General features: G+C 32.3%; 1 protein-coding gene across 2 annotated transcripts in view; it reads right to left on the bottom strand.

Moving 5' to 3' along the window:
• The window catches only part of LOC150104274 (uncharacterized), a 224188-nt gene that overhangs the window by 166934 nt on the left and 34083 nt on the right, over window positions 1–23171 (bottom strand). For both annotated transcript variants that reach the window (XR_016548687.1, XM_090396879.1), the window contains exons 2-3: window positions 18562–18703; window positions 1328–1480 (exon numbers count right to left, since the gene is read on the bottom strand). Coding sequence is in view for 1 of the 2 variants with exons in the window: in XM_090396879.1 (XP_090253005.1) it covers window positions 1328–1480; window positions 18562–18703 (295 nt within the window). In the remaining variant the exon portion in view is untranslated. The remainder of the gene's footprint in view (window positions 1–1327; window positions 1481–18561; window positions 18704–23171) is intronic.

Here is a 23171-nt window from a genome sequence, read left to right as displayed (position 1 = left end):
AATATAGCCATTTCTCAAAATGGTTATGCCTGCTCTGTCTTTTGTACAAGTTGTTCCATGGCTGTTGTTCTTCCGGCATCTGTCCTTTTTCTACTTTCCGCTTATGCTATAGTAACAAGAGCAGCAGTTTCCCAATGACTGTATATAGTCCACCTACTTACCCACCAAATCTGCTTATCCTCCTTCTTTTTTTCATTCTCTTCCTCTGTTCTGTGAAACAGCCTTTTTCAGCATATTGAAACTGTACTTTCAATATGGTATAATAAAATGTTATTACTAAAATTAATGAATTACAATTTTTTTCTGGCTAATGTGATTTATAAGTTTTTGAACTGCTGTTGTGTGGGACTGATATTTTAAAGATAATACTACGATGAGATTTAAAATCCTATATGTTGCCGATATGTCATATACTATATACATAATCAGAGCCAACTAATGGGCAGTGGATCTGTAGTTAATAATCTGTTTTAAATTTCTTCTTTGATTATTTTTCCCTTGCGGTAATGTCTTCTTCGCGATAAAGAGTTATGTATCGAATCTAATGACTAATATAAATTAGTCATTTTTCTATCTAGGTTTCCATTATATATGTATGTAATTTTTTTATTCGCCATTCTTTATTATGTTTCATATTTTGATGAAATTTAATAATTTCCATCTTTTGTTTCTTGGTGGTTGAACAGTGTACCCAAAGCCCTCTCTCTATACATACAGGTAGTGCTATAATAGCAGTCTCACGAAACTAGTACACTAATATCAGCACAGAGGGGCATTGTCCTGGATTTTTGTCTTATTTTCCTTTATTAGTAAACTTATTGTACTATTATAATACTATATGACTTTTTTAAAGACGTTATCCAAAGAGTCTCATCCCTATCTGCGTTAAGCAGAGATTTTATTTTATTTGCATTTTATTAGACAAAAATTGTACTTTTTTTAAAAATTTATTTATTTCTAAATGGCGTTTACTAATAAACCTTATGTGGGTTGTGTACGGGCCTCGTGGACAAACCTTGTATAGAATAATGGAGAGTTGGCATTCCTGTCTTTCTCCCTGTTCTATTTTTAAACATTCAATTGGAACTTAAATACAAACCGGTTTTCAAAAGGCTAGAGACATTTTAAAGTCCTGTATTTTATATCTTTCTTTCCTTACGAAGAATATTAGATTATATTAAATTTCTTATTTCGTCCTACTATGTAACGACTCTCTCTTGTAAAAATTGTACATCATATTGAATTACTATCTTGATATAACAAAAAGAATTCGACAGTTGTACACAACAAAACCAATAATTTTATTAATATAAATAAATACTCAAACCTCCTTTCCTGAGGAAGTATAATTCTGTAGGTATTCGAAGTCACAGACGATAAAAGAGGCTAAATATGCCACCATAGGAACAGATTTTTCAAACTTAGTGATGAGCATTGGTTTTGGATTAGATTCCGAATCTTTATCATATACCTTGGATGACTGAAATAAAATAAACAAACAATTACTAATAATTTAACTTGATTTTTTTAAAAGAAAACTGGGATGTTGAAGAAAGGATATCGTAAAGTAAATAATAATTGCAAATTACTAAGTAAATTTTGCATGTTCGCATTGCTTGAACAACTATGAACTTCTAAAGATTAAGTACTGAACAAAATTTTACAACTTTACAAAAAAAAAAAAAAAAACATCCTCATAGTTCTTTTGGCTACAACAAAAGAACCATGAAAATGCTTCTTTTGGTGTATAACTAGTAATCAAAAGAAAAAAAGATATTTCAAAATATATAAAAATATATTAAAATATATTTTTAATATATTTATATTTTAATATAAATGAATGAAGGTTGAAGGGTTTGGGAGTTTTTCATCTTACAACCAAGCAAACTGGCCAGGAAAAATATTTTACAAGTTACAATATATATTTAGGCACCGACCACACACAAGACCGACGATCCTATCGTAAAATTATGATTGCACAAACCAATCTGGGTTGATCATCGATATTAAGGGCCTGTAAGTACCACGGATTATGTATTATCAGTAGTAATAATACTAGCTAGAAGAAAAGGATAATGCGTCATTTGAAAATGAATATGTGGTATCCTCATTTCTCCTTTCTTTTAATCAAACTGAGAAAGAATGCACTCAACTACCGCTATGTGAAAGGATGAAGACTAGCTGAAAACTATTAGCACTCATCAGCGCTGTTGAGCTCCTCTGGGAGTTTTTTTTTTTTATTTTTTTACTTTTTTGTTTGAATTTATTAACAAATGACACTCATCGTTTGTTGTGTAGGGTTACTTCAAGAAACGTTTTTTTTCGTTAAAACTATTTCTCAGAATTATCAATGAGAGGATTCAAATTTTCCAAGTAGCTATTGGAGATTAAACCAGCAGAATGAATCATGCGAAAATAAGTACGGTATATTGCATTCGGATGTTTTATGTTATTTTAAAAAAAAAACTTTTACAGAATTGTAAGTAATATTTAAAAGGGTAAACCAATGATAGAAAATTAACAACAAATTTAATGATTCTACAATTTATCACTGAGAGCATAAATTTATTAAAATGAAATCTCATTTTTCCTTCCATGTTGAAATTCAAATTCTTTATTCATTTTGCATTAAATATAACATAAAAATAAAATAGCACTAAATTTTAAAGTGTAGCATATTTAAGATAAATTATGCAACTTTTTAATTTTAAATTATGCAATCATTTTAATTTGTACTGACAAATTCAGTACTAGCATTATTCAATACTTTATTCACAACATTATTCAATGAGATATTAGGTAATATGAGAGAGACAGAGAGAAAGAGAGAGAGAGAGAGAGAGGGGGGGGGGATTTTGGTTTAATGAACTTAAAATCGAAAATATGCAGCACAAAACACTTATAGAAGTAAACCGCTCCAAACAGTGTTATCAATTTTCTGAACTGGTTTTCTGAACTGGTACGTATGAAAGAAATTTAGTGTGTTTTTAAGCATAGAATTCCATTCGATACTTATTGAAATGGATAAAATGAAAATGATCAAGTGATCACTTTTACCATCTCCCTTCCACCTCATTGCCATGTTCCTAGTAATTCAGTGTTTCTTAATAGACTCACATAATTATAAACGTTAAAATACTGGAAAGCAATATTTAACTATATTTCGAAACACTGATTTGCAAAACATGGTGTTAATGTTTTATAAAAAAATCCGCCTTCGAAGGGTGATCAAACGAGAATAATTTGGAAATTCTGCTCTATAAACTAAAAAAAAAACTTTCTTGTGGTATCTTTAGATACCATAAGAAAAGTTCCCGTGATTTTCCCATTTGTTCCAATACTTCTTAATTGGACGTTTTTGCCGTCCATAGGATTTTTAACATTCGTCTTTATAACCACGTCTCAAAGGCTTCAAGTTTTTCAATACTCTTCGAGAGAGAGAGAGAACGAGAGAGAGAGAGAGAGAGAGAGAGAGAAAGAGAGAGAGAGAGAGTAAAATAGTATGACCATACAGAGCATTTAACCATGAGTACTCGAAGCTCTAAATTTAAATTGCGGTTACACAGTGTTGGTTTCATCATGAGAACTTTTTCGTTTTTATTTTCATTTCTGGGTAGCATTCTTCATTTAACTAGCATCCGAGATATTTAATTTTTGTCATTTCTGTTTTTGTTTTCAGTTTAAAGAAAGTGATGAATTAAAAATTGTTTTTTTGCTTATGACCATGAATTTAGTTATGGTGGTATTTATTCTTAATCCCATTTTTTTATTCTCTTCTTTCACTAGCTCGAAAAGATTTGGAGGAACCTGAATATTGTCAGTCAGGAGAGCTGGATTATCAGCATATCGGATGTTATTGATGATTTCAGCATTTACATTAATCCCATCTTTTCTTCCTTTTAAGTTTTTTTGAAATGTGGCTTCTGAGTATATGTTAAAAAGGAGAGGAGACAGCACACATCCTTGCCTTACTCCTCTTTTGATGTTTATATAGTCTGTAATAATATCAACTTGGACAGACGCCTTTTGGTTCCGCTATAAGTTTTCGATAATCCTGTCTTTACCATGTAATCCAATTATTTTTAATAATTCAATCTATGCCACAAGTAACTTAATAAGGGAATTCTTTTCCATCTCAGTACTGAATATAATTATTTTTTAGCAACCTTATTAAAAATTGCCGAATAACCTAGCTAGGATATTATCTCTTATCCAGGGTAAATATGCATTTCTGTCTTTCTCGCATTCGTATAATATACTGCTCTACGTGAAGTAACCTGAAAAGTTGAAGTGGGTCATGCTCTTTTTCCTTACTCATTTTTATGACATTAAATATTATGTGCAATTTATGTCATTTCTTAATGTTATAATATATGTTCATTACTATTAATTATTAATTTTACCATCATACGAATTATCTATAATCTACATAGATTTATTTTTTTAAAAAAAAATCAGTTTCTGGAGGTGTGCGATTTCACTGCGAGTGTAAGTGTGTGTGTGAGAGAGAGAGAGAGAGAGTAATATATTAATCAAGAAAAATGAAATGAGTTATAGTGAACAAATATCCACTTGTTTGGATTTGCGTAATACTTGTTATGACCATTTACAACATCATTTCTGCAATGCCTATTAAAAGTTTTGTTGTTGTTGTTGTTATTAAATAACATACAGTGTTGTTTAGCACTTTCATTGCCAAGCTGAAAATTGGAATTTCGTGTGGTAGCCAAATTTTTTTATTTTTTTATTTAGGTAGCGACGTCTACGCGATAACGCGTGATCGGCCGTTTGGTGAGAACTCGCATCGCGCGATATCGCGTGATTGGCAATGAACGTGTTAACTGATATTTTTATTACCTTTACAAATGATTTTTTATATATTGGTGTCAATTGAAATGCTTGTTATGAAATATATTTCCGATTGATTACGAATCTAACTTTATTTAAATTTAAGCCATTAAAAATTCTTAAATGTATAGAAAAAGCTGATATTTTGTTCTCATGTATTATTTGATATGTGTATATATAGTTTCTTTCTCATCAGAGACTAGACGTAATCCTATGAAGGAAATACCCAGTGTAAACACTCAGTTTACAGAAAGTTACATATTTCTATCCCATATCAAAAATTTAAATCACAAGTTGTGTTTTACAATCTCATATTAAAAGGTTATGTTTTACACAGGTGGATTCTCGGTGGGTGTGTAAATTATAATTGCATGAAAGGATATTAAAAATCTATTAATCTTCCATAGCCAAATATTTTGGAACTTAAGTGTTTTAAAATTGACTGGAAAGCTTCCTATAATTAACATTATGGTTCCTTTTTTATAAAAAATCATAGGTTTGATTTATCGATGATGGTGAGGCCTTTTATTTATTGATAATGAAGCCTACACCGTCGTTCGATAATTGGTTTAGAAGTCTTCAACACTTTCAGAAAATCAGATTAAAAATATGCAAGAATAACCGTATAACATTGAATTTGCTGCCGTTCAGCTAGAAGGCATGTCGCTGACCTTTAAGACAAATTCCTGATGGAATGTCCACTTATGTTCAGTCTGCTGCTATGATTTTAATGGTGCCATATATTTTTGTCTCGTATTTATCTTGAACTCAGTGTCATCATATTGTAGACCTTGTTGAAATTATTCAATCCATATATTTCCTCGTGCGACTTTCATATCTTTGATCTTCAGAAACAGGGTGTTAAAGGACAACATTTTCCGATAGATATGGAAGTGAAATTCAATGAATGCCTTACGGAAATTCTTACGAAGTCATTTATTATCTGATTAATCTATTTGATCCATGCCTAAATATTCATGGTGACTTTATGCAACTGTATCCAATATAGCTCCTATAATTATCCTCCGATGTTTTCTTAATATTCAATTAACTAACCTTAGCAACTTAATTATTTTTTAATTCATAAGCAGGTGTGCATGAGACAAAAGTAATTGCTAGATCATACTCTAGATTTGGTTTCATTGGGAGTAATATCTTGGTCAGTGATAATATACATATCCAAGATGCGCTATTCATGTTCTATTCAATCATTAAGAAAGGTGTCATTTACTTCAATAATACATTTAAAAACTCTTCTGATTAAAAGAAGAGATCAGAGAGTACGAGCGTATCAAGTGGTTGCTTCTTAGAGCTCGAAGTTTCCTTTTTTACTCAATAAACTATTCTGCAGGATCCAGTTTATTGGACTGTCAAGGATTGGAAACCAGCAGATGATCGCATCGAATCCGAATGTCTTGCCATCATCAAACTGGCAACTTTGATTAAACTTTGTTGTGGATACTAAATAAAAACCACAAAACTACCGCCTTGTGAGAAGCTTATCTTCCTCAGATAAGCTTCTCACAACCTTCAAGGAAGACAACAGAAGCTCGTTATAATGCACAAATTATAAAAATAGTAATAAATCGATGCACAAAATCAGTTTTATTCTTGTTAAAACGCTCCAAGCACTGTTCAGAGATTTTCATGCGAGTGCGTTTTTGATCTGCTGTAAGCAAGCGAAGCACCATCTTGCGCAAAGCTTTTCCAGATGCAATTGTTCATGCAAAATATATTCCACACGTTCTTTTGAAATGCCTATAGTTTCAGCAATTTTAAGCACTTTGACTCGCCAGTCATCCAATAATATTTCGTGCACTTGATCAGTGATTTCTGGTGTTGTTACACTTTTTGGACGTCCTTCACGTGGATCATCTTCAAGGCTGGTACGGCCATGTTTAAACTCGGCAGCCCATTTCTTAATGTCGAAAACGAAGGAGAAGTGTGCCCATAAACTTTTATGAACTTTGAATCAGTTTCTTTTGGCGTTACACCTTCTTTTACAAAGAATTTTATAACCGCACGATAACTCAATTTTATCTATTTGAATGGATACAGACAACACTTTTGCTTCAGACAGCTGTATAAAAAACTACTTGATATAATTACTTGCAATTTCACATGGATGTTTATGACTGATGTACAACTTAGAAAAAAAAAAACTCTTGCCGATAGTGTTGCCGTCTATGGTCAAGGTCGAGAACGTTTGAGACCACCTGTATATACTAGCCATAATCAATAATCATGATGTATTAGACCAGACTTAATTGGCTTACTTATTTTTTTTATAATAATCAATTCCATTTCTTAATTATTTTTTACTTATTATTATATTAATTAGCTATAGAAACAATATAGCTAATCTTATTTAAACCGTATTATTTAAGATAATATTTTTAATATTTTCATAAGCTGCGATTATTCATTTCCTGTTATATGCTTTGTTATTCATTTATTTTAATTGCCTTAATTATTTGTCATCAAATGTTATAAAAAATAAACTAAAAAATTCATTTATTTAAGTTGAAAAATGGTGATATTCTTGAAATAAATTTCAAGATCGGCAGCAAACGTTTATCTTAAAAGTTGATAAGAGGAAAAGATAAGGCGGTGCATTTTACGTTTCCGGTTAGATTTAATGCTCTGTTGTGTTATTTTGTCAGAAACAGCTCATCTGATAGAGGATATGACGATAGATCGGCTTCATTTCGAGAGCTTAAACTTTTAAGCACAAGTACTGGTCGGAACCTCTTCTCAGTCAGTTTAATAAGATGATGAAAAAAGAATCATGATCTGGTGAAACAATTTATCAATTTGACTTATAATGTGCATCGCAGGTTCTGCATGTTTTTTATAATATACATATACGAAAGGCAGGAAATTTATTGACACATTTTATACACTTGCTGGGCCGAAATTAGATAATTCGACAACCCTATTTTAGAAATTACACGTGGCATTTTTTTATAATGACGCCATGGCTACAATAAGCAGGGAAAGTCTCACATCGAACAGTGAAAAAGTTAACTATATTAAATTAAAACCAAAGCTTCAACGAGAAGACCAAGTGTAAAGATGATATAAACCTCTCTCTCTCTCTCTCTCTTTGTCTCGATGAGTATTTGACTCTGAGAGTTGATGTAATAATAATAATACGATGTAAAACTACAACATCAATATTTGCAAAAACATGAGTGTTAGTTAGGAGTGCGTACAGTAATAACCTAGATAATAATGAATGTACAAAGTGGAGCGAATAGATTCAATTCGTATTAAAGCCAATTCCTAAATATTAATTTGTGTATATGAACCGAATGATTCCAGTTAATCCAATTAGGATCGACGCTATCAAAATATATTAGAATTGTTTTTCTAGATTTATTACTATTGCAGAAAGAACAATTTGATTGTTTTTATTACTATTTCAAGAAAATTGCATATATTTGCATTTCATACTGTTTGGAATGCTAACAACATACCCGTGATTACTAACATCGTATTATTCAGCTAAGTTATTCGCTTTTGACTGGTGATTACCATAAACCCTTTTTTATTTTTCATTGTCTATGGATGCAGCTTATGAGGAATTACCAAATACCGCCCATTTGGTACGACCTACCAGACACACTGTCCAAGTGAAGTCTTCACTTTTTTTCTAGTTCCATCTGTTGTAAACTGCGAATTTGAATCTTATCCAATGTGGCTTGGATATTTGAACCTCTTCAGTAGTAGATGATTTTCACTACCAAACCTTACTTACTGAAGGTCGGAAGTCGTTTGCAATAGTGTGATGTTTGGTCTTAGAAGAGGTTATTTAATCCTCCGTTCATCCGCCTAAGACCTTGGACCATACTTTTAAAAGTTCTTTTGTAGTCGGAACATTCATGAAAATTTCAGCAGCTTAGTCTAAGTTTCTGCTCATTGTATATGGGGAAATTAGAAGCCTTAGTGATGCTTACTAGACAGCCACTATTACACGAGCAAGGCTATTTTGCAATCCATCCATATTCCGACAAATCCAATTAAATTAATAGATTTATTTTCTTCTTCACTTTATATCATTTATATTACATTTGTCTAAACACTGAATAAAATAAAGACCTTTTTGTAGACAAAGAAATTATTTAATAAAATAAACTGCTTTCAATAATGTATATGCTTGAGGAATTCGAATTATTTTAATATTTCTTCTGATTTTTTATTTATTTTATTTTATTTTATTTTTTGTTTTAATAGCTTCATCGTGGTAAAATGGACATCTCTTATCATGTCTGAAAACAGCTTGAATTTCGGTCGGTGTCACAGTTTACGTAACAATCTTTTCATTTCAGAGCGATTGACAACTATTACATTCTATTTCTTTTTGTTCAAAATACAGAGCTGGTCGAACACTGCTAGTTGACATAACGGCAATTTTAGGGATGACAAGTGAAATGAAGGTAGTTGAAGTGGACGCAGAACAACTTCAATACAGATAGATGTGACAAGACAGACTAGCGTTGTAAACCAGATGCGTATGTTTACAATGAAATGAAAATGGCAACAGCTGTAGAAAGGACAAAAGTAAAATTAATTAAGACGTTGTTCTCAACAAATCGGTCATCTTAAGCTTACATACTACTGCATAAAAATGTTAACGCTTATAAAATTATATTTGCGTACTTGTTTTCTAAGTTTATGACATCAATAGTCGATTTTTTTGGGTGTTGACAGAATCTGCGAGAAATACATTCCCTTCTCGAAGATTAAATATTTGGAAATTCAGGATAGAAGAATGGATGCATATATGATAGACAATTTGAAATACATAAGATTATCGTCGATAATAAATATAAAAAAATTGTGTTTATAATGTTTTATCTCGTGTTCCCTTTCGTGTTAGCCTCAGTGACACGTCACGACCAAATAACTTGACTTCTTAGAAGCCTGATATGATAGAGAGGTAATGTCATTCGCATTGTGTGCTATAGCAGAAATTTGCGTTTGTTCTATTAACCGTTTGTTTTGCGGAATAAAAAAAATGAATTTTCGGGAGGAATAAACTGCTATCTGAATATGAAGCCAGTTAACTTATTCAGTTAAATAGTCCTGATAAAGCTCATAGACGAGATTTAAACCCCGGCCTTTCTGGCCAATTTCATGACATTTCTAAGGCCAGAATGGTGGCGCATATTAGATAAGGATACTGTGAAATGGTGGGCAATGAAATAATAATAACAAAGTTTTTTGTGCTTATTATTATCGCTTTAAGTTGAGTTGTTTTAAGTGGTATTTTTAAAGATAATGAATCGGAACTTAAAGCATTCGTTGACATATATTGATTCGTCTTACAGAAGAAAAATGGATTCTCAGATAAAGTTCGCTTATTTTATTCCCTGTTTTTTTTTTCAACAAATTTCTAATTACGCTGATAAACAGTTGTCCTGACACTCTTAATAAATGAGGTGTAAAAAATGAAGTTCATTATTTCTAAACCATCTGATTCATCTATAAAAAAACTTTAAAATAAAAATCCTTATAAATACTTGCGCACTCGTCGAACTCGATGCCCTTTTTCCATAAATATTCTTAAGTGAAATCCAATAAGTTGATTCCACGATGCAAGTTAAAAAGTCTCAAATAAAACATTGGTAGCCATTTTTACAGAACAAACGTCGCTAGGGCGTTCAGTCTTATTGCATGATTTAACCCCATTTCTCAGATCGAAGATTAAAAAAAAAACAGGCGTATGCAAATTAAAACACGTTCATATGAAGAGTACATTTATAAAACCAGTCATTCGTTCAAAGACAAATAGGTCATTGATGCAGGATATAAAAGAAAGTCTACATCGAGCACGTAGCCAACTCTTCCTATAATATCAACTGGCAAATAGCCAAATGCAATATTAGGCATTTGACTTTTTAAGAAAATATAAGGTGTAAGCTCGCACCAATTTAAATAGGAATAAATAAGTATATACAAGAATATTTGGATGTCGGCTATCATAGATATTCATAACTACTCAGAATTCAGTAATACTATCCTGCGTGCTATCACAGTTATGACAGTAAATAGTATCAACTGCGAATTTTACTGTTTAGCAGTATAGTTACTGACAGTTTCAAATTTTGTAATAATACAATTGTGTATTTAATTGTCTGGCGAAGCTTTCCTGGAAATCAAAATGCACGTTTTAACACGTGTTTCGCCTAGTCTATTGATAATGTTAATCAGTAATTCTAAATAATAAATGACTATTTCAGCATTATTATTAATTCCACCTTCACCAAAAGACCGTCCACTGTAGGCAGCAACGAATACTGTTCCACTAGAAAAATGTGAGGCTCGATTTAATGAGTTTGGGGAGATAACTGAGACAACAATATTGCTGGTACACTTCGCATGGATGTCTAGAATCTCTTTAGGTAGAAGATGAATTTCATCGCTCGGTGTGAGACCACTTCCCTGCTTATTGGAGGGAAATAGCTTGAAAAAGTTGCATGTGGTCTCTCGAGCAAAGTGTACAGATTATACAAAAAAGTAAATAAAGAGATGCCCCGTCCATTTCGTACATTAGAGTATATGCTTTATTAAACCCCCTTAAACCGACGCATAATAATCAACAACAGCAAAGTTGTTCAGTGGTAATTCATATTATTCACTAGTAACTAAATTCACCAGTGATTAAAAACAAATGATGATTCCTAGGTCTCAGTTACTCGATAATGTGTATATTATTTAAAATTTAATGTAATTTATATTTATATTATTTCTATATATACCATGCATAGTTTCTATGTTTCAGTTAATTATGATTATACGAAATCCTTTTGATATTATTTAACGATATATTAATGTCTAATTATATAATAATCACCCATAAATCAAGTAATATAATTTTAGCGTAGATTATGCATAAGATTGAATAAATAAAATTTGTTTGCATCCATATTTTTTGCTGGATTCCATCCCAACGGCCAAACAAAATATGTAATATTTCTGATGTTTTCCTTAGTTTGCTACTTATACGGTCTAGAAATAGACCGTATAAGTAACAAACTTATACAGTCAAGTGCAACAGAATCTCACTATCCACCTTATATGTTCCTTGAAATAGCTTTTAAACTTCCATTCAGTATTTCTTCTTCTCTTGTAGATAAGTTAATCGAATTACAGCTAACTACTCCAGTCTCGTAAATATCATGTTAAAAGATTCTTCTTTATTGTATGGATGCTAAAATAATGGAAAGCATCCATTAAAACTCTTGAAGACTACTAATGATTAAAACTTGAAACTAATACTGGCATGAAAGGTTGAGTTTATTTTAAGTCAACAGTGTCTTCAGTTTTAAGTCAACTGAACTTCATTGGTTGTTTAGCAATGATTGCTAAGTCAACTTGAACTTAACATTCCTAATCAACCGAAATAATGAAATCATGTTATCAAATCACATGTTTCATTTTTCCTCAGTGAATTTTAATTCCTGTTTTATTCCCCACTGCAAACTTTCAAAATCATCCTGAAGAGAACTAAATACATGTATATCTAGATAAATAGATGTATATCTAGCATGTAATCCAGTGTTTCGTCATCATCAATTTTTTTCCTCTAAATACAAACCAAATTCATTAATGATTATATCAAACAGAAACTTCCCTCAAAGCTCTGATTCCTCCTAATCACATGACGTTTGGATGTTTCCATTCTCTAAATAATATTTTTATCGTCAAACTCTTAAGTTATTTCTGATCCATCTTACTTTAATAATTATAAACTCCTATTTGGCATATTTTAATCAGCAGGTATGAATGGCTCTATTAAAGGCTTTGATGAAATCTAAATTTTCGCCAAATAATGGCATATACATAATTCATACAAAATATTATCTGAAAACACCGCCGGACTAATAGCATGTAATCTGCAGAGCTGCTCTTGCTTCCTTAACCGCCTTAAAATGCCATGACACTATATAAGAACCCTTAAAGTTCTAGGAGTTAGGAGTTATACTGTGTCATATCGTCAGGAAGTAAAGCATTCCATAGATCTGCGAATGTTCGAGATTGAGGATTTAAGTACCAGCTTTCTCAATCTGTGTAATCTTAGAAATGTTCTATGGAATTCAAATCCAGGGAATTCGATAGCCATGATGATCCTTGGAAATTTCTGATTATGTTCATACGTATTATCCTTGAGCGCACCCATGTCATCTGGGAATAAATGATACCATGAAGGGATATATAGTGAATTAGCCACAATAGAAAGTCGAGTTTAATTTAAGTGAATAGTCATCTGAACTTCATTAGTTATTTTAGAAATATGATTCTTCAACTTAAAATTCCTAATTCATGAATGTACTTTGTAGCATTCATAGAATAATTTTCGGGTATTACGACTTGAAGAAATTCGGAGGACGATATCCCTATATCATAACACTGCCAGCTCATGCCTGTTTCTGATGAATAATGATATCGGGCATTCCTCTCCCAAATGTTTCAACTGACTTTCAGCCTACGGTCCAGACAGCACGGCTGAAAATGAGATTCATTCAAAAAAGGCAACTTTTTGTTTCCGTTTTTTTTTTTTCATGATTCAATGGCGGTTTTCATATGGAAACTATAGACGCAGTCGTCGATGATGAGAAGTAGGTATTGGTAGCCTTGACTAGTCACCTACTTTGTAAGTCTACATAAAATATACATTGAGTTGTGGTCTGGGAAACGCCGACCTTCTTCATTGTTTTAGATTCTATGATTTGGTGTTTTCCATAGTTTTAATCTATGAGCTTGCCCAAGGATGGACAATCTGCATTCCATATTAGAATCTCGCCATTGTTCAGGTGACTGATAATCTACTTAAAAATCTTTGGAACAATATAACTACAGCATTCAACGATCTATATCTTAAGTTTCATGGAAGGTTCTGTGCCAACATATCTCTTGAATATGTCGATCAATAACTTCGAATAAACATTCTACACCTCCATGATCGCGTATTCTGGCTTTTATCATGATACGAGCACCACATAGAGCAGAGTGAAACGGCTGAAAAACGGGGGGAGATAGTCATAATATTCTGAATGGAACGTGTATGCCATCTTGCCATAATTACCATACTGTAGTATGCCATAGTTGTCAGGTGTTTTAAAATATCTTCAGTTACTTCTTCCTTCTGTACGTGTAATTATTAGAAACATCAAACTGATACACCTTAATGATATAATACTATTTTTTTTACTTTCTTTATCTACATTAACATTTTCAAAGTAATTATTGAATTGTTTGGTTAGTTAAGTGTCATGCGAGCAATTTCTTCATCTAAAATTCAGTCCTAACTGTAATCTTCTTTAAGATTAATCTTAGATTTATTAAGTAACTTTAGTTAAATATTAACTGCATAGTAACTGTTTATTATCAATCTAGATTATATAGTGCCTGTTTCCGTTTTTCATATTCAGCAGATCTATATTCTTTCTGTATTCCCAAAATTGTTATTTACTGAATATTTCTTTAACAACTTTTATATTCGCATGCAACCACTTTAGCCTTCTTCTTAAGACTTCTTCTTTAGCGTTCTTCTTCTTAGTTCTTGAGGTATAAATATTTTTATCTTAATCATTTTCATTCCCTTAGAGAAGAGATCCTTAACCTATGGCGTATGCGCCAAAAGTGGCACATTCCATTATTAGAAGCGGCCCATTGGACCCCAATAATGATAATAATAAAAAGGTAAGTGTATCTATTGCAAAACATATTAACCAAAATCCGATTTGTAGAAAGAAAGCTAAAACGTAGTAATTATTTTTAGCAATTTTATTGTTTCATGCACGTGTTTTGCACATTCACTTATTTGATCCTGAGGCGCACAAAGTTAGCAACAGCGGTGTGTCGCAGGTTTTTGTCACTTAGTCAGTTTACAATTGATACTCGTGCGCTACGGATTTGTGCTTTCTTCATCTTTTATGAACATTTGCAGTTTTGTGCTTTTTCGCCTTGTTTTTACATTCAGTTACCAATTACACCACAAAAGAAAATGAGCAAAAGAAAACAGGTGATAGTAAGCGTGAATTCAATGAACGGTGGGAAAATGAGTTCTTATTTATAGCTTCAGGAAAATACGAGGGTGGTCTGAAAAGTACTCGGCCTCAACCATAGATGGCAACAATATCGGCAAGATTTTTCTTTTCTAAGTTGGTACATCTGTCATAAGCATCCATGTGAAATTGCAAGTCATTCTATCAAGTAGTTTGTATTATACAGCTGTCTGAAGCAAACGTGTTGTCTGTATTGCTTCAAATGGATAAAATTGAGTATCTTGCGGTTATAAAATGTGATAAAGCTTTGCACAAGATGAGTGCAGCGCTTCCTCACAGCAGATCAAAAACGCTCTGGCATGAAAATCTCTGAACAGTGCTTCGAGCGTTTTAACAAGAACAAAACTGATTTTGTGCGTCGATTTATTACTATGGATGAGACGTGGATTCACCATTACACACCAGAATACAAATAATAGTCAAAACAATAGAAGTTGGTTGTTCAGCGCCAAAGAAGACAAAATCGGTTCCATCAGCAGGAAAGGTCATGACATCAGTATTTTGGGATGCTAGCAGTTTGTTTATTAATTGTCTTGAAAAGGGTAAAACGATAACCGGGGAATATTATTCCGATCTTTTAACCAGACTAGACGAAAAAATTATTCGAAAAGTCCCGGCTTGCAGAAGAAAAAAAATCATCTTTCATCAGGACAATGCACCTGCCAACAAAGGTGTTTCGGCAATGGGAAAATTTAGGGATCTGCGCTATGAATTGTTGGAACATTCACCCTATTCCCCATATTTGCCTCCCTCTGACTTCTGTCTCTTCCGAAAACTAAAACTCTTCCTCGCTGGTCAGCGTTTTTCTTCGAATCAAGAGGTGATTGCAGCTGTAGAGGGATATTTTGCAGATCTTACTGATAACGATTACAGGGGGGGGGGACGGCATAATGGCGCTGGAGCATCGCTGGAATAAATTAGTCTTCAGGGAGATTATGTTGAAAAATAAAAATAATTTTGAAATTATAAATTCGTTTTTTTCATTGTTAAGTCGAGAACCTTTCAGATAACCTTCGTAGTTGTACATTGTTTATGAAAACACTTTCTCACATAATAAAAGACGTGATCTTAATAGACACTATAAAATAAATCAGACTGAAATAGAAGGTAAACTGAAGCTAGCACTTGTGTCTGCGTTACAGAGAAAGAATCTTGTTTTTATATTAAATCAGTATATCATGTCTATATTAACATATTTTACTGGAGTTTTTAAGGGTACAAGTTGTATGTTGCATCTGAAATCCTAAGTGAAATAAATGGCACATAGAACGTAAAAGTTTGGCCACCCCTGCATTACAGTGTTGGACACTCGATAACTTGCCAGATCCATGTAGATGGTTTTCACAGAAACCAAATTAAAGCTATGATAGGGCGTTTAATCCTTCCTATCTTTATAGTGTGCTGCGTCTATTCTTTGGCTGGTTTGTCCCGTTTTCTTGATGAAATAAAGTTCTCAAGGAGAAACCTGATACCATGAGAGGCTGGCCAGTTGAAATTCCCTTATAAAGATTATTCAAGTTCTAGGGGAGATTCGAATCTAATCTCTTTTCAATCAAAGGACATTGCATTAATGATTAAGTTACGACGTCTATTTTATTAAAAATATTATTTTACGAGTCCTATTTGCTATCTGCTGCTAGTTTTTCGCCAATTAATTTATGATATTCCAATTTCTATTTTCCAACCATCAAAATCATCTTTTTTAAAATTCCAAATTGTTTCTTACTTATCATCGCTTTTCTGCTTAATTTCAGTTTTCCTATCAAGGTTAAATTAAACATTTAGTACAGGGACTAGATAGTTATACGGTGTGCTCTTAAGTTCGTTGATGCTATCAATAAATATAAGATCCTAGTACCTCTAGCTTGTTGACATAAGCATTATTTCAAGAAGCTATCTGGAAGAAAAAAATCTTAGTTTATTCTGCATTGCGACAACACATCCCGCTCTTAATTTTATGGTATCTGAAGTTATCAAGCTCGACATTGTTCAACCTCCCCCCAAGTATACGAATGTATTGATTTGCAGTTTCATAGATTAGATTTCTTACATCATGTATTCTCATTTATTTTCAGGATTAGGTTCTTCGCTAGGGAATGAATGATTCATATCATCCTCACTAATAAATACATAAAAATCACAGATTTATTATTCAGTTAGATATTACAACCATTAAGTGATTAAAAATTCAATATTGTGTAAATGATAAACATAATAACGTAATATTTGAGTAAATGTAATTATCTACAATTATCAGTCATCATGTCTAAACTCTGACAGATGGTCAATACGTAATCATTAATTTTATATATAGAGCGATATGCATAATTCATTTCATTCTAAATCCGCAAAAGAAATAAGAAGATTTATACTGATGTTTCTAGTGTTATTCAAGTATATAAAATTCTAATATAAAGTACTAACACTTGGAGTCAACTTTTTTGCTAAATAAGAACTAATATTCTAGAATAATAGAACATTTTATGATGTTATAGATTAGTTTTGGTTTGTAGATATAGAATAATTTGATTAGTGAATAAATTCTCCAGAAATCCAAGTTAGTCTATTTATAGTGGATGACGCAACATTTGTCCTCTGACTGGGAAAGACCAGGCTTCAAATCGTGTCCTAACGTGAGGATCCCTTCATAACAGGTTTTCCTCCTGTTATGAAATATCGATATTTCATCCTGGAAAACAGATATAACATTTCCAAATGTTTGCAGAGTGGATAGACAGTCTCGCATCCCATAACATAGGCGAATTCATATTTGTGAATATCTTTGTGAATATCTCGCATCCCATAACGAATTCATATTTGTGAATATCTTTGTGACAGATTAATTTTATGACTCGGCGGGCGTGCAACCGCCATGCCGCTTACTATAGGCTTGAGGTGCTTCAAAAAGTTGAATGTTTGGTTTCTTCATGTCTTCAGTTTTACTCTCCTTTACTCCAACCATGCTATTACAATACCATACAGGTTTACAACCTTTCAGTGGAACTATCTTAAAAAAATATATCGAACTTTAATCCACTATAATAGGGAATGGTATTGAATCAAGTTGGTGGAGTATTGCAAATTCATGAGATAAAATAATAATATTAAATGTAATGCAATTATAAGAAAAACACCATGATATATGATGAAAGGACTATCGCGACACAATGACGGCAGGATAAATAAATAAAACAACGTCAATATTTAGAAAGTAACATATAATTTACTTCGGAACTGTGCTGGTCAAAACTGTTCTTCTGACCGAAATAAATATGATTATTCTTCAACATTTTAATGATCAAAACTATAAAATAAATTCTACATAAGTCATCTAATAAAAAATTGCAATTTTGCAAAACTTCTTAAATTAATATTGAAAGTTTTTCTACTTGATTAGACTATAAATTGAAAATGACAGGAAATTATATTCTTGCTTTAATCTTTTATCTAAGTGTAATCAAACAAAGTTTGTGCGTAAAGTAGCTTCACGAATGGGCTACATGTATATAGAGGCTAATTTCTGTTTACACTTGGATAAAAGATTAAATGAATATAATTTCCTGTCATTTTAATTCTTAAATTAATATGACAAAAATATTCATCTTAATTTCTTAATTATGAAAACAATTAATTCGTTTACCAGTGCAGGCATATTTGATAATGCAATGTAATCCGCTTCATGGACTAGAGATACACTAAAAGTAGATTTAAAGCATGGCTCGTCGAAACAGGGAAAAGCCCTTCTTGCATATGTTGGTTGAAATTTCGATGTCGCCAGATATCTGAAATGCAGATTTCAACTTAGTATAAGAAAATGAACTGAATTTATTTTTTTTTAAACTGATGAAGAATTTAAAAATTAAGGTTCCGTTATAATTATATTAGTCACGCACACACGCACACAGAGAGAGAGAGAGAGAGAGACATGGTATAAGATTAATGAGAACATATCTTCTGTTTTACCTATTTAGTTATAATAAAGTTGTTTTATAATTACCGCATCAAATGATATACTATGCTAAGGTAACTTAATAAAACATTAAGATCAACCATCTTATAAAGACGCAAAATAAGTATAGCTATCGAAATGATTTGCCATTGTTATAAATTTTTTATTTACTATTCTGGGAGACTGTTCATATTGGTGAAGAGCAACTAAATGTTATAAAGAGAATGAACTATATTGTAACTCCTAAGGCTGTGTTGAAGATGTTTTCAAGCTGTTCTGTAAAAGCCCGATTTTTAGGACTTCCGCTACCACCCGTACGATATGGCTGGCCCCTAAATAGCTTCCAGGACAAAATTCGAACGAAAGTTTTTTTTTTCATTCAGCGGCACGCTTTTTCCGACTGCTCTATGTAGCTATGTAGTGGGGAAAAATTGCAAGTTAATGGTGTCAAACTAATATCTGAATGTTTAGTAGTGCCTGAAGCATGTCACATTATAATCCATCCATATGACAAGAACAAAGGCTATTTTCCACTGGCTAATTCGAAGTGTGGCAATCGATATTTGTAATTTGCCTTGAACCATGAAACATTGTATAAATCTACATTATACAGAGATGAAAAGTTAAATATCTCCTGGAACTTTCATACAAATATTGCTTTCGCTACATACTTTTAGCTCGAAAAAAACACTTCGGATAAAAGTAGGTTTTGAAATAAGAGAAGAAAAGTGAACATATTCCTTAATAATTTAGAGAAAAGAGCACGAGGGACAGAAATAAGTATAAAGAGGTTATCTCGGATATTACTTTCGAGAATGTGGGCCAAGAGTAGTCCAGACTAATAAAAATCTCTCTGTTAACAGCACTGCGTGTTCGATTACGATGAATAATATCATCATTGCAGATTACGATAAAGGACTTCTTCCGCATATATCAAGTTACATTTATCTATCATGAATGGTTTTTCAAGAATACTCAAACTTAAGCCAGCGATGTAAAGTTCAGTATTGATGTAAATTGATACTATATGATCGTGCCAGTGGAGAAAAAAAAAAAAATATATATATATATATATAACAAAGTTAAGTTTTCTTATGTCATTAAGTTTTATTTATGCTCATAAAGGAGTCATCAACTGTCATACAGAAAAGACGTGATTTTAAGTTCTCGGATTATCCTGGGGAAATATTTTTGATATCATTTGGATATATGAGTCGTTGAAGGTCACCCACCACCAATACTTATATATTATACATATCACAGGTGACCTTCAACCTCATACATCCAACTGATATCAAAAATATCTCCCCAGGATAATCCGAGAACTTAAATTCATGTCTTTTCTGTATGACAGCGTAATGTTGTAATACAGTGGCGGTGCTTCCTTAGGTAAAAGACTGCGTCATGTGTTCAAACTGGAATTGGAATGATATCAATGATGATTTCAGAATACAGCTAATCTGTATTTCAAAACTTACTAAATTGTAATAATTATCAAAATCATGTTTTTGTTTTCATAAAATATCGCCGATGAAAGAATTTATTTCTGCTACTGAGGTAATGCTTTATTCGTGTATCATGTTACAAAAAATGATCCATAAATAGTGAATGTAGCACAGCAAAACAACTTATTGTCGATCCAAGCAATAAACTAATTAACATCATTTGAGAACAGTGATATACGCAAATATGTGAATAGTAAAATGGAACAGGCTAGCTTTAGTCATTAGGTTAATAGTTTGAGTAACCTTTTAGTAACCATTAACATTATGAATGAGGACAGAGACTGAAAGATTTTTAGAATTTCATTAGAACTTCTTAATTCATCGAACATCTAGTAGGTTCACAGCATCTACTTTCCTGTGTCTTAAAATGAAAAGCAACTTTTGTGATCATCATTACACGGCGAGGTGCCCTTGTTTATTTTTGAATGCAAAACAATTAATCAATATTGCTGTAGCTATCGGAAAACACATATTAAGGTATCCAAATCAGTTTAAAGAAGAATTTTTATTAGGCCTTGTTATCCGTCTTATACCCTCCTGATTAGTAAATGGAATAATTAAATGAATGTGTGTGTGTGTGGCTTCTTGAGACGGTAGGGAATTAAGCGCTCCCTACCATCATCATCTCATAGTTCGTCAGCCATCGCACATGAGATCCATGACTACGTATATGACTCCAAGGCGTAAATATTTTAACAAAATAGCTAATGACAAATAAACAATGGTGTATTGCAATGTTATTTTAGTGATCTGAGTAGTGTTTGCCAAATTCCTTTGCCTTTCTCTAAACACAAGTGATATCTCTAGTCGGTAAAGGAATCTTAATTTTTTTTATAGTTTGCTAGTAAAATCTAGTGTTTCAATTATTTTAGTTACACCGATTTTTATGTGAGAGCAAATTATTATTTATTGTCTGCTAGGAAACCGAAATTTCATAGCAGTGGCATGAATTCTTCAAAATACCTCAAAACATTTTCTAATTAAACATCTCACATTTACATCTGAAACTTTCCATGATCAAAAAATTTTAAGGTTAATAATTTTCTTTTTCTAAGTCTACGTTTTCTAAAAAAAAACCCCGATAATTTTGATATTTTCCCTGAGGGGGAACAAAATGATCCTTGTTTCTTAACTTATTTTGGCAAGAAAAACACAAACACTATTGTGCATATATTCACACTGGATAAATATTCTACTCCTCTAAGAAACACTTGATTTAACTCTTAAAGTTAAAAAAAATGTAAAGAAGACGTAAATGCAAAAGAATATTGATGTGGGTGAATTTAGACATTTTCACTTTGCAAAGACTAATTAATTATGACTTCAGGATCAGTGTTAGAGTAGGTAAGTGAAGTTCCTAGCCTCTAATTAAAAAAGATGAAGATAAATATATGTGCATCACTTTCATAAAATAAATAAATAAAACAATAAAATATGTAAATAAAAAATAGTTTGAATCATGAGTTAAAATGCCGATTCTATATGGCAATGAAACAGAACAGGGAGGGGATGCATGTTTTCCAGACCGTTATTCAAGTTATTGTGTTTAACATTATTATTATGACAATTTTCATTGCCGTTTACTGTACTAGCTTGTTCACTTTGATTAGTGAAATATATTTTAAATAAACCTTACGTTAGATTTTATCCATAAAGGTAATATCTAATGATATATTTTCATAAAGAAAAACAGGAAAAATGATTGACATCGTTTCTTTGTACCATAAATTTGGCAACTTGCCATGTCTTAGCAAATCAGCAATATAAAGAAATAAAGAGGTCGGATAACATAACCTTGGGCACATGGAAAGTAGGGTAATAGAGGTCAAAACTTTGTAGGAGTAAGGAAGACCTTCTGCCTAGTTTGTCGCTATTCTCTTCGAATACATGTGACGTCAGCATATGGAGAAGTATAGAGCTCTGATCATGATGATAACGATAACATCATTTACATAAGAACAAGCAGAAATTTTCATATAATTAAACAAAGGAATTAGTATTGATTAATATCAGATTGCTATTTAATTAGGAACGGCATAATTGCATCGACATTTATTTTTAAAGAAAGAAAGACAAGCTGTTCAAGCTCTTAACTTATACTCTTTCGAAAGATTCGTCATAAATTCCAGACATGAAATAACATTAGACACACGTATCACTGTTTATGTCCTCGCGGTTAGCCTAGTGGCTGTGCGCTTTGCAACCATATTCCTGGCGAAGGAGTGTCCTAGGTTCGATTCCCGTCGGAGACGTGAAGAGCTCAAGGATCTTCTTTAGCCATAGACAAGTTAGCCGGTTTTGGGCGTGGACAACAGGGTTTTCTCTCCAGTTTATCCTGAGGTTTTTCATCCCCCAAGCAGCAAACTCCCCAGTGAACACACACACGGACTATAGTCATGAATACCTCCATTAGGGATGCAGCAAAGACGGAAGAGATATATAGATCACTGTTTATTGGACTAAAATATTTATTTCCATCCTATTAAACAGGAATCGCATAATACTTGGCATCTCAGATGACGCAAAATGTTGTCGGAAAAAAAAATTAACATATGACCTAGACTTCGATTTTTTTTGTTACCATTTATATATATATATATATATATATATATATATACACAAAAAACGCAGTAGCTTCTTAATTTAACACTAGCCCAGACCGAATAACATAAATAATTCTAAGTGGAACGACTGTCTTGTGGAACGATGCGCTATTCCGCTTAAATTCCAACCATTCAAGAAATGTGCCAATGAAACAGAATGTGAATCAGAAAATGCCAACATATGACAAGTCAC

Source organism: Typopeltis vanoorti, chromosome 8 (genome assembly GCF_054136105.1).
Source record: "Typopeltis vanoorti isolate ZY-2024b chromosome 8, IOZ_Tvanoo_1.0, whole genome shotgun sequence".
Lineage (NCBI taxonomy): Eukaryota > Metazoa > Arthropoda > Arachnida > Uropygi > Thelyphonidae > Typopeltis > Typopeltis vanoorti.
This window is presented reverse-complemented; position numbering and strand designations above follow the sequence as displayed.